General features: G+C 33.4%; 1 protein-coding gene across 3 annotated transcripts in view; it reads left to right on the forward strand.

Moving 5' to 3' along the window:
* Nucleotides 1-13,240, forward strand: part of LOC124359185 (repetitive organellar protein-like) — a 46,281-nt gene that overhangs the window by 10,941 nt on the left and 22,100 nt on the right. For 2 of the 3 annotated variants that reach the window (XM_046811722.1, XM_046811720.1), the window contains exons 6-8: nucleotides 955-1,003; nucleotides 8,006-8,058; nucleotides 11,323-11,762. In XM_046811722.1, coding sequence (XP_046667678.1) covers nucleotides 955-1,003; nucleotides 8,006-8,058; nucleotides 11,323-11,762 — 542 coding nt within the window. The remainder of the gene's footprint in view (nucleotides 1-954; nucleotides 1,004-8,005; nucleotides 8,059-11,322; nucleotides 11,763-13,240) is intronic. The other variant, XM_046811721.1, reaches the window with a different exon arrangement.

The raw sequence follows: 13,240 nt of genomic DNA on the forward strand, positions 1-13,240 counted from the left end.
TTGGCTAAACATGTTCCTGAGAGTCAGACAGTGAATCAAGTGTACTACCTAGAGGTTCTTACAAAGCTTTGAGAGCGAGTTAGAAGAAACTAAAATTCTGAACTGTGGAAGAACAACTCATGGATTCTGCACCAAGACAACGTACCAGCCCGTAGCGTTGAATTATCCATTCAACGGGTTTTAGCAAATAAGAAGATCTCAATATTGCAACATCCCGTCTATTCTCCTGATTTGAATTTTGGCTGATCCCCAAGATCGAAATTCGACTGAAGGAAACTCATTTTCAAACCGCTTAGGAGGTGAAACAATGCAGTACACATTTTGAAGGCGCTCTCAAAAGATGATTTCCAGACTACTTCAAAAAGTGCAAGTATTTATACATGCAGTGGTGTATTGAAAGGAGATGAGAGGAGAGTATGTTGAAGGGGATAAACAGGAGGTAACGTTAAACTTGACCAATTTCAGTTTTTTACAAAAAGTCTTGATTTCAAATAGCCGCTTCGTGTACAGTGGTTAAATAGTTACTTTAAAGAGTTAACACTCCTGAATTACTCTGATATGATCTTATTGGTCCAGATTATGTACTTTGGAAATGGTAGTCACAGGATAGAATTCTTTATGTATAAATATTAACTGGAAAATAAGACATCTTAAATCAACTTAGTATATATTATATACAAATCAAACAAAGATATTTGATTCCGCTTTTATGAGCTTTCTGTCCAAATAAGAGGTCCAGAAATAAATTTCAATCTTTTCTTTATAGATTAAGATTAAGCTTTGTAGATTATGAAAGCTTAATTCAGCTGAAATAATAGGGAGATTCATAGTTTTTTTTCCATAATAAGAACTTTAATAATAAAAATTGTTGTTTAGAGTAGCAAACCAAATTATTTTATCTTTTGTAAAAGCGTTGGGAGATAATATAATAGGTTAGTTTTATGCTTGTTCTAGGTAGTGCAGGGCTTGATTTGTCATCATCTCCAGATAAGTCTCATACAAAGTAAGTTATTCATAATTATTATTAGTATAATATATTTACATATCATGGTAATTAATATTAGCATCATTTATTTACATATTATGATAATTAATATTAGCATCATGTATTTACATGTAATGTTTGTCTTGTAAAAGTTTTTGGTTGGAAAATTGAAGAAACATATTAAACTGGTCTATTGAGCTGAAGGACACATACGCTGTGCACATACTTTCATTATTTTTAAAACTCAGTGATACGTTGAATGTTTTGTGTAAATCTGCAGTGAAATGTTTTGTTAATACGCATTACGCTTAGCAAAGAAGGAAAAATTATAAGTATAAATAGAAAATTTCTAATCTAATTAATACAGCTTACAAAATCAGTGAAAAAAAAACTATCTCCTAAAAACTTGTCATAGAAGATATTTTTGTTTTTCTGTCATCTTGCAAGTTTGAGGAGTTCCATAAGTCTTTACGTATCATATGAGGGCTAATATGTACTAAAGGATCGAAAGGGCAAAAATAATACTCCCTGTCACCGAGACCCTGAGGATCTACTGTGACTTAATCCTAAAATGTAGACAAACTAGGTTGTCTTGAAGCTCCAGATCTTGAGGTTTCCTAGATAATAATATAATAATAATAATAATATTTATTTGCCATAAGAATCACAAAAGATCATTGACAATGTCATTTAGCTGCTAAGTAAGCTTAGTCATGAGTCCATCACATATTCAAACATGGTCAATCAGTATTTTATAATCAATCAAACACAATATTAAAAAGGATTACAAATTATAAATATTATATGTTAACTACAACCTAAAAATATTTACATAACTAATACAATGTAAGATTACACCTTGTGAAAATCCAAATCATAAAATTCCTTGCATAAATCAACATAATGATTTTAACATAATAACCCTCCATTTAACTGATACTATCCAATATAAATACCAAACAGTACCCATCAAATACTCCGTCAACAACAGCCTCTCTCCGCATCAGTTAAGTATACATCCTTCAAGCAAAGACCAGCAAAACATGATTAACAAAAATGGTGATTTGTAACAGGCCTCGTGCAAAGTTCTAAAAGTCTATTGGATCAATGACAAAAAAGTCATCTAGTTTATAAAGGGGATGTTCTAATAGCCAGTTATAAAACTTGTTTTTAAATTGCAGGATTGGATATTTATCCATAAGTACCTTTAATTTATTGTAAATTTTCATAGATATAATGGTATGGCTACTTTGGCATTTACTCAGTCTAGAAAACGCTATGAGGGCTCTATCCTTATTCCTTGTATTATAGTTATGAATATCATAATTATATTTATAACTACTTTTATTTTTAATTGCATATAGGGTTAAGTCATAAATATAGAGATTAATTACTGTTTGTATTTTCATTTTAATAAATAAGGGTTTACAATGTTCATATTCTTGTGAATTTGTTAAAGCCCTTAAGGCTCTTTTTTGGAGTATTAATATTTCTCCTATTCTGCTACAATTTCCCCAGAGTATGAGCCCATAACGCATTATTGACTGAAAATATGCCAAATATGCTGTTCTGTTATACGATTCCGGGATTTTATTAGTGAGACTCCTCAAGAGATAAATGATTCTATTTAGTCTTGGATTAATCGAGTCAATGTGTTGGCTCCATGTTAAATGGTTATCAATAAACACTCCCAAAAACTTGACTGCATTAAGGTAATCAGGATTCTCAGGGATATTATTTTTTAAACTAAATATAATTTTTTGTGTTTTATCTTGATTTAGAAGAAATCCATTGGCATTGAACCATGTGGTGGTACCCTGAAGAGCGTTTTCAGTTAATTCTTCCAAAGCATTAATGTCTGCAGTGGAATTCACCAGAGTTGTGTCGTCAGCATATAATATAGTTCTGGCTTTTATAAAATCAGGGACGTCATTTATTGATATTAAAAAGAGGAGAGGTCCTAGGACTGATCCCTGAGGTACACCGAAGTTGACTTTTAGTTCTTGGGACCAAATACCATCAATTAGAACTTTTTGACTTCTATTTTGTAAGTATGATTCAAAAAACTTAAAGGGGGAGTTTTCAACACCATAAAACTTAAGTTTATTTAAGAGGTAGTCATGATTGACACAATCAAAGGCCTTGCTCAGGTCACAGAGTGTGGCCTGAGCATAGGCCTTGTTTTCAAATGCCTGAAAGGCTTCTTGTACTAATTTATCTATTGCATCTACAGTTGACATCCCCCTTCTAAAACCGAATTGTGTTACATTAAGGTAGTTATTTACTTCAAGATGCATACTAAACTGGTCATATACTATTATTTCAACAATTTTGGATATTATTGGTAGTATTGATACAGGGCGGTAACTTTGTGGTGTACTTACTGGCCCTTTTTTGTATATTGGACATATCCGAGATATTTTGAGCTAGATAAGTCGTTTCCGGCACACAGATGTATAACAAGCAGTTCTGCCTGAAAGACGTTCGGATACACGAGACTTTGATTTGTACTGTATATTTTCAGTGGGAGAAATGAATATTGGAAATGGAATGAATATTCGCATGATATATTCCTTGTTTATAATGTCCTATCAAAATAAGAAAATAATACATAGAACATTAAAATCGAACTAGCAAAAATAAAATGTCAGGAATAAAAATAAAATTTAAAAACATTTACTAATTATTAGACTAAAATATAATTAATTTTACATTTTATTCTAAATATTCATATTTTCGGTCTAATCCATAGACATACATGATGCAATTATCATTCGTCTTTGTTTAAAGGTATTTTATATTTGAAAAAGGAGTGCCCTTTGCCTAGTGCTGTCCACCTGCTTGTCTGTTCTGTGTATCCTACATAATAATAATGTAATAATGTACATAATAATGTTCCGTGTGAGCCATAACTAAATATAGTATCCTTTGTCTACCCAGATAATAAGATAAGATGATAGACCTTATCTGTTAAAAGTTAGATAGGGAAATGCTCTAATAACTAGTAGTTTATATAATTTATAAGTTTGTACCAAGAATTTGAATTTAGATCTAATTCACATAATAGTGAACTGTTATTTTTTAGATTTTTTCAATAAATATTTTAATTGTAACTAAAATTCCCTGTTTAATACTTTTTTTGTTTACCTCTTATAGCATATTTAAAATATATATTATTAAAAATATATATATTTTAAATAAATAAATATATATATATACATATATTAAAAATTAGCTTTGAACTTAAATATATATATATATATATATATATATATATATATTATATAGATGTCTTGCTGTTATAGGAACATCAATGGATTTATTAGTGGTGTGCTAAGGGTTAAGTTCCTCCTTCGATACCAATTTATCTCGTCAATGGTAGCGTAGCGTCTCCTTTCATGGGCTTCTTGAGTTTCAGGAACTTAGGAAAATCACAAGGGACCAAATCTGGTGAATATGGTGGCTGTGGGACAAGTAACGATGTGTGAACAAAGGCGTTATTGTGGTGCAAAAGCCAAATTTTGTTCTTTCACAAATCCAAGTGTTTCTGGCGGATTGCTTCACGCAAGTTGCGCACAACTTGTAGATAATATTCCTTATTGACAGTTCTACCCTGTGGCCAAAAGGTGTAAGTCATAATGCACCATGCCCTTACAATTGCAAAAAAACTGTAAGCAAAACTTTCACATTCAACCAAACTTGGCATGCTTTTTTCGGTCTTGGCTCGTGCGGCAACTTTCATTGGGGATAGAGTACAACAGCTCATTAGCAATGGTAATGTGCTGTTGATTTTGGTCAAAATTGAGCAATTTTGGTACAAATTTTGCACTGACCCGTCTCATGCTTAAATCTTTGGTAAAAATTGAATGGCATGAGCCAATCAATATTTTCAGGTCCTTGGCAATACCTCTAACAGTGATTCGATGGTTGGCCAACACTATTTTCTTTACTTCATTAATGTTTTCGTCTGTTCTTGACGTGCTCGGGCGTCCTGTTCATCACGCTGTTCATCATTCACATCTTTTTGGCCCTCTGAGAATGTTTTGTACCACCGATAAATGTTGCTTTAGTCCAAGGTAGCTTCTCCATAAGCCACACTCAACATTTGGAATGCGTCCACACACTTAATTTCGTTTTTAACACAAAATTTGATACGGATTCTTTGATCCAGATGAGCCATGACACATAAGTAAATTAGCTGTCAACAATTAACTGAACCCTCAAAATGGTCGAACCTGTTGGAAAATGGTGGAAGCCACAAAAAAAACCAATATACATAACCCGTGGAAGTTAAAAAGATATTTTTTTAACAGACCGTGTACTTAATGCAATTTTTCTTTATTAATGAGAATCATATTTTCCCTCTACCACTTATATTAAATATGAAATGTTAAAATAAGGAAATTAGGTCTCACTCTGTTACTATTACTCTATTATATTTATTTGAAAAAATTTAGCCCCTCTATATCTGAGGCCACGCGAAATAAAACACAAAGAAACTTGCAGTGTTTGATGAAGGCCTAACCCCATACATCTGAAGGGTTACTGCCAACTTACTTATTTTTTTTTATAGAAAACCAATTAAAATTGGTAGCTTCAGCCACCCTGGTTCAACACAACACACCACGCTCTTGCACGCTCTGAAAATAAACCAGCCACGCCTCGCTACTAGGCACTTCCATTGAATCATATCCCATTACTTAACACTTCGTCATGTCATGCCACGCTCTATTCTGTTGTCTGTTTGTACTGTAACCTACACTTGCTTTAACCTCACAATGATTATTTATATAGTTGCTTTGAAACTCAAAGTTTTGCACTCAGCTTTGATTAAGAATAACGTAAAAAGATTTTTCTCCCCAAAGTATGACATGAAATGGTGTCTGAGTTGGGTTGAGAGCAAGGGTGGACTACAAGAATGGGTGTGGTCAGTGGTATTTTTAAAATCGAGTTTGTAAATGAACACTATTATTTTTATAGTTGCATACGACAATGATTTTTATGTTCAGTATTTATCATTTGAGCTGATTTGTTTCTGCGACTTTGGTGAGGAACTTAACATGGAACAAATCTTAGTAGGAACAAATCGTAGTATAATACACTACAATCTTGTCTCTAAAATTAATTTTAATACACTCACTGAAAGGTCAGTCTTATATGATGTCCAAATCTTGTTCATCGCTGAAAATACTCTTTCAACAGCTGTGTTATTTCCTTAACCCTCTAAGTGGCAAGCGCCATCTGAGACGTATGATTCACCCGCCGCGAAGTGGCAAGCGCCGTCACAGCCATCGCTTCACATTTAAGGCCGTTGCTCCGCAACCGTCCATTATTTTTAGGCCTAGTTTGAACTATCGTATTCTCCATGAAATTTCCTATACATATCATATAGTATAGTGTGTATTCATGTTACTAATGTTTGCTGGCTTAAATGATTCCGACGGTTTTCGTTTGACCTGGCGGCAGACGAGAGAACAGCTGTCTACTCGTCTCGTTACTGTTTTGTTTGGCGACTTTGCGTACTGTTATTGTCAGTATATTATTGTTTATCGCGTTAGTGTTACCTGTAAATGTTTAGGTTATTCGTTTGTCATGGAAAATGTTGGGGTACTTTGGGATTATACCGACTACACCAGTATGAGGAACACAAACAAATAAATTTATAGAAAAAAAACATTATAGAACGAAAATGCAACTCTTCAATTACAAACTTACAATGATTATTAATTGTTAATGGGTTTCCTGTGACGCCCAGAAAGCAGCAATATCAAGGATGAGTGAGTCTAGTGGATTTCCGCCTTCAGCAGCAACTGCCGACCGCAACGCATATTTTAGATGTAGGCAACTAGTCATGATCTTGTAAAAAACGAATGGCCCCCTCTTCGCTCCTGGGTAAATCCCAAATTCTCATTGTGTCACCCATCACTAATCTATTACACACACAGTAAAACACGGAAGTACAACAAAGCGACGCACTCGACAGACACTTCGGCACGAAAAGTACAAGAATGCGGCGCACCAGCTGAACGGGCGGCGAGAATCTGTAGTCACGTTATCTACTAGATCGCTCAACTTTGACCTCTGTCCGAGGATGGGGAGGGGTTTGCGATAAGACAATTCCTGTTTTATATTTACAAAATATACTGTGCTATGACAAACTAAGCCACTATTATACTATTATAGGCCCTACACTACTGGGAGGAAAAGACAAGCCCCTTCTAGTGACTCGGGAGTAAAAAAACCAGTTTATACATAGATTTAGTTTTTCCCATCTAACTTTTTTGTTCTTGTAAATAGAAAAAAATGTATAAGAAGTAATTTGTTTAGAATAAAATTGTGTATATTCTGTGAATTTGACATTATTTTGTAGCTCCAGTAGTTTCAAAGTGACGGACAATACAACTTAAAAATTATTTTTTCTAAAAAAATTTTTTTACACATCTACAATGATATTAATCTGAAAATAATGGTAAGGCACCAAATATTATATTTATTCTTATTCTATATCTATAGTTCATAAGGAAAACAAAATATATAATATTGCTAGGTTATCACTTAGATAATATTTTCTAAAAATAAGTTTAACGATCACGGCAATTTGCCCAAAAACGGCCTGCCACTGAGACCACAAATGACCGCCACTTATAGGGTTAAAGGGCCACTAGGTGCTACCTTGCTGATATACTTACCATTGGTGGGTTTTTCATTAAAATGCTTGAACATTTCTACTCATTGTTTATCTGTTTCTTGGTTGCTTTCAAATCATTTGAAAACATGTCACTCAATATTACTATCAGAGGATGGATCAAGAAGTTGTTTTTCCAAGAGGTAATTGACTGCTGGTTGGACATTACACTACGGGAGTGTTTTTAAAGTTGTCCATTCAACGGTTTGGTCACGTTAATTAAGAGACTTACTAATTCAGAACACCAGCTTTTGAAAGATTTCATGTATCCACAATAGAAATCCACTAAAAATCGTTATAACACATTTTAATTAATCTATGAATTGTATTTTCAGAAACAGGAATGGTGGATGCAGAACACCTATAAACCAGCCAATCAGTGCTCCACGTAAGTAATTAGGAGATATTTAAGGAGATAATATTTATTGCATATTACCAACAGTATGTACTGGTACATTATTTTCAGCCATTTTTAAGCGTTTTTTTTAAAGTTCCTTGAATTGACTTATTATATTGTTATTATATTATATGCAGTACAGTAAAGCCCCGGTTGACCAAATTCGAGTCAACCAAAAGTTAGGTTAACCAAAACAGTTCTATTAATGAGAATGTATATGTAAATAAGTTAGAAATATAGTTATATTAAAAATCAGAACACTGTGCAACTCTCCGCCTCTGAGCTAAAGAGTGGGTTTGTGCATGACGCTTCACGGTAGCAACTGACTGGGCAAATAATGTGTCCTTCAGATAATTCATCCTTCCCCTCCCTCACCAACCGCCACTACGTTCTGCCACACCAGCCACCATTATAACTTACAGGAATAATTTTTATGTAATTAATTTCCCCTAGTCACACATTCTAATTGGTTATTTTTAGATGTAATTGGGTTAACTGAAAAATTGCTGATCTGAAATGGCTATCTCCCCTTTATTTCTGTCAACAGGGGCTTTACTGTATTTATTGTTTTTTCAGAATACTTTGAAGAATTTGTTTTAGTTCAACTGTTTTTATAACATGAGAAATATAATCTTTAAATTTGTTAATAACAGCTTTGTTACAACTTTTTGTACTAGTTGATCACATTATACAGGGTTATTATAAAAAAAATGGTGCGGTTTTAGTAATTCGTGGGTAGATAGTAGGGAAATTTATAGATGTTATATTGGTATCTGCAAGCCTGCAACCCAAAATGTTGTTTATTAGCTGTTCTAACCTCAAAACCAGTTCTTGTATTGTTTTTGCGGTGAGTTTAATGAGTTACTTTTCTTGGATAAAGATGAAACACGGTGTGTTTTATTGTTGGCTGAATTAAAACCCATAATTTTAATTCAATGACATAATTTTAACACCATACATAAATAACATAACACGTTGGCTTAAACAATTTGAAGAAACTGGATCAGTTAAGAAACATAAATCAACTGGCAGACCAGGTGTACCAGACTAAATAGTTTAACTAATTAAACAATCGGCAATTAGAAGTCCTTGGAAATCCATCCCTCGTCGAAGCGTTGAATTACGTATTCCAAAAACAACAGTTCACAAAGTTTCATATAAAAAAACTCAAATTACATGCTTATAAAATCCGGATACTGCAGGAATTAAAACCCAATAATTGTGTAAACCATACAAATTTTGTTGCAATGTTGGACAGAACAGGTGAAAATAAATCATTTTTAGATTATATAATATTTACAGACAAAGCTTCTTTCCATGTAGATGGATGTGTTAACAAACACAATTCACAAATATGGGGCTCTGAAAACCCACGTGTAATTGTTGGGAAACAACATGATTCACCTAAAGTTAATGTTTGGTGTGGTATGATGAAAAATCGCATAATGAGCCTTTCTTCTTTGGTGAAAAAACAATGGAGTTGTGTATCTTGACATGTTACCCAATTATTGCTTCCCTCAGCTAGATGAACTCGAAAACATTCATCAAATTTATTTCCAACAATATCCTGCTCCCCATACTTCAGTGCATTGGTCACGGATGCTTTGAACGAAAGATTTAGAAATCGATGGATAGGCCGGCAAGGACCTATGCTGTGGCCTCTAAGGAATCCAGACCTTACAACTTGTGATTTTTTTTGTGGGGTATATCAAAAGCATTGTTTATTCACAAAAAAAATCACGAACTGAACCACTTAAAACACAGGATTAATGAACCAATGACAACCATAACCGAATAAATGTTAACAAATGTTTGGAAAGAAGTTGTGTGTCATTTGGACATTTGTTGAGCGACTAAGTGCGCATTGAAATTTATTAATTATGAAAAGAAAACTGTTTGCGATGACAAATTATATGAATAAACAACATTAACTGCAAGTAATTCGGTTTTTGTTTAATCCATGTTTGAAACTGCAACATTCTTTTATGATAACCCTGAACATTATAGATAAAACATTTACAAAAGAAACAACATTTGTTATTTAATATAATGAAGTATAGTTGTTATAAGGGATGGTTTGATCCTGGAAGAAACAGATGGGATCATCATTTCTTCAATTAGTCTGATATTGTTTTAGAAACTAGATTCATTTGGGGTTAATCTTATTAGGCTTTTAATTTTTTTGTCAGTTAAGTTACTATTTATTATTATTTTGTGACATTCACAGGTTTTTATGTATATAATATTTTTCTTCATACTTGTTTGTAGTAAGTCAACAATAAATGCAGTGTAGTTAAAATATTTTCTGCCATTGTAAAATTGTCAGTTTTCTTAGTTTTAAAATATGTGTTTATTTATAAATTTAATTTAATTTATAGAGGTTTACAAGAAAAGAAAGAACAATTGGTTGTGGATACTTGGATACTTTAAACATTAAAAGTATATATTGAAAATAATAATTTGTCTGAAACTCTGACAAGATTTATGGTTTATTTATTTGTGTGCATATCATCCTAAAAGATTTAAGATATTCTAAATAACGCAGGGCCACCAAGCTCAAAAAGTTATGACTATATTTGATTGTTGTCTTTTATTGAATAAAATATGATTCTTGGCGGGTGGTTTTGTCAGAACTGGTGGAATGGAAACCTATCCATCTCAATAGATATATTTCAAAAATCAAATTATTTCCATCAACATTTAGTAAAAAGAGGTGACTGAGGTACTAAGAATTGTTTGCACCTTGATACCATAATAAACTTTATCTCTTTCAGAGTTAAGAATCTATTAATACCATAAATTTTTATTTATTATAATATCATAATTCATAAATACCATTTTTCTTAACAGGAAAAAGTAAAAAGGTTAAGAATGTCTTATTTCGCTACGCTAAGTTAGGGCTAAGAGGCCCTTTCTAACACATAACCTAGAGACCAACAGCCTAAAGGTGACTTTTAATGAACTACCACCATTTGCTGGGTAGGCAAGAACGGGATCACTCAGTGGTCACCCATCCAAGCAGCAACCAAGCTCAACCTTGAGTGACTTTGTTATCTTACAATAACTGTTGTATCCACACTGCGCCATAGGAACAACCTTATTAAACAATTTAAAAATTATATATTTAACATGCAGCTCGTTTCAACATTAGAACTGGCAGTAGTCATATATAAGTAAGCTGTTATAAGTTGTCATGTAACTAAACATATTTTGTTGTAGATATTGCAATTTGACTAATAATAAAAAATGTTTTAGTAGTCCCTGAACTTGAAGTGGAGAATCAGTCAGCCATTGCAGCAATTGCTGGTATCACGTTCAGGAGCTCTCAGTCATCACAAGTACTGGTAACTAACCCATCCCAAATGGCTCCGATATGTACAAGTCTACCAACAAGTACAAACATGAACCTGCTTAGTGATCCGATTGTCACTCCAGCAAGTACAGGTGGCCCACAAACTTACTCTTTGACCAGTACCAACACACAACAGGTCTACTCAGCACAATCCGTAGCCATCTCAACAAATTGCAATCTGGTCTCGTCAGTGACTCCTAGTTTCAGTGCTCCCCAGCCCATTATGTCTACTGCTTCAACCAGCTTTCTGTACCCCAATACCCAGCCGATGGTTTTAACCAATTCCGATGTGGATGGGATTGACAAGCTACCTGATCCTCCCATCATAATGCTCAATAGTCAGGTTAGTTTTTTGTTATTTATTTAAATTATGCCTACAATCACTTTTGACACCTCTTTTTGTTAACTGTTATATAATTAATGAAAGTTGTCTGAAAATATCAATATTATGTGATAAAATACTATTTTATTTGGTTCAGTATAAGGTTTACTGGCAATAAAAACATATCCAATATTAACAAAAATGAAAAGGTTAAAGAGATACTCACAAGTTATGTATCTAATTATTTATTGTTTAATATTTTTACTATAATTGTAAAGATATGATAAATAAATATAAGATGTCATGTCGCGTGATAGCAACATTGCATAGTAGTATGGCTGGTTTATATTGTACTCATACACTATTGAACAATCTTGTTCGTTCAAAAGATTGTGTTTATATATCCAAATGGGTGAATGGACTAGGACAAACAATTATATCATTTTTGGAAACCATAGAAGGGTACTATTCTGACTTATACCTGCCAGTAGAACCTAAACTGTACTACAAGAACTTATATTTGGGCAACACAGTCTGTCAACCCAGGAGCAGTTTGTCAATAATATCAAGTTTTGAGGTGTTCCTAGGATAAGGAGAAAACTTGATTGATAGGCCAAGTTCATTGCAGAGGATGACAGTTAAAATCTATGGCTTCCATAGAATTTAATGAACCTAGTTATCCTAGACATTACAGCGAAGATTCTGTCATGTCTGCTGTGGCTGGTAGAATCTTCAAATCAAACCATGAACCAATAAGCAAATCTTTAAGACCATTTCTTTCTTTTAATCAGCTTAAAATCAGATCAGATTGCAAATTTAAACAATTTTATGGGTGCATTACGTAATGGGTAGAATAAATATACCAGACATCCAAGGCAGGTCCTAGGATTGGCACCTCACCTGTTTTTCATAGATCAAGTTATGGTGAAGGTCAGAGTTAGGATGTTGGGTTAGGAGCCCTCTGTGGTTAGTGCCATATGGTGTAGATCCGAATATGAAGGTCCTAATGTCGAATGTAGGTTAGAGCCCACTGTAGTTCACCATATGTAGTTGTTCAGGTTATGTTGTATAAAGAAACTCACTTTGTGGTGTCATATGTGAATAGTCTCAATGTGAGTTGTGTGAATAACTCCTTGTGGTGTTGTAAAACAAGTTGAGTGTTCGTCAGTGAGTGTAGACCTAGTTCAGTCTGAATACTGAATAAGTAGTATACTCACCACTTTGATTCACTTGAGGTTATTAAAAACTTTTGTCAATTTCATTTGTATAAAATTTATTTACTTACTGTAAGTAAATTCTTTGCACCAGCTTGATTCACTATCATAAAGTTACCCATTCATCACACTACAATAGTGATTCTACCGCAATACTTCAAACCAAACCGAGTTGAATATTAATTTCTCTTCACAATTTACACCTTTGAATCACTACTTCTCAAGTTATGATTGAATTTTATGAAACATTTGCTCTTTCATTAACAGAGCAAAATACATATAACT

The sequence above is a fragment of the Homalodisca vitripennis genome, chromosome 4, assembly GCF_021130785.1.
Source record: "Homalodisca vitripennis isolate AUS2020 chromosome 4, UT_GWSS_2.1, whole genome shotgun sequence".
NCBI lineage: Eukaryota > Metazoa > Arthropoda > Insecta > Hemiptera > Cicadellidae > Homalodisca > Homalodisca vitripennis.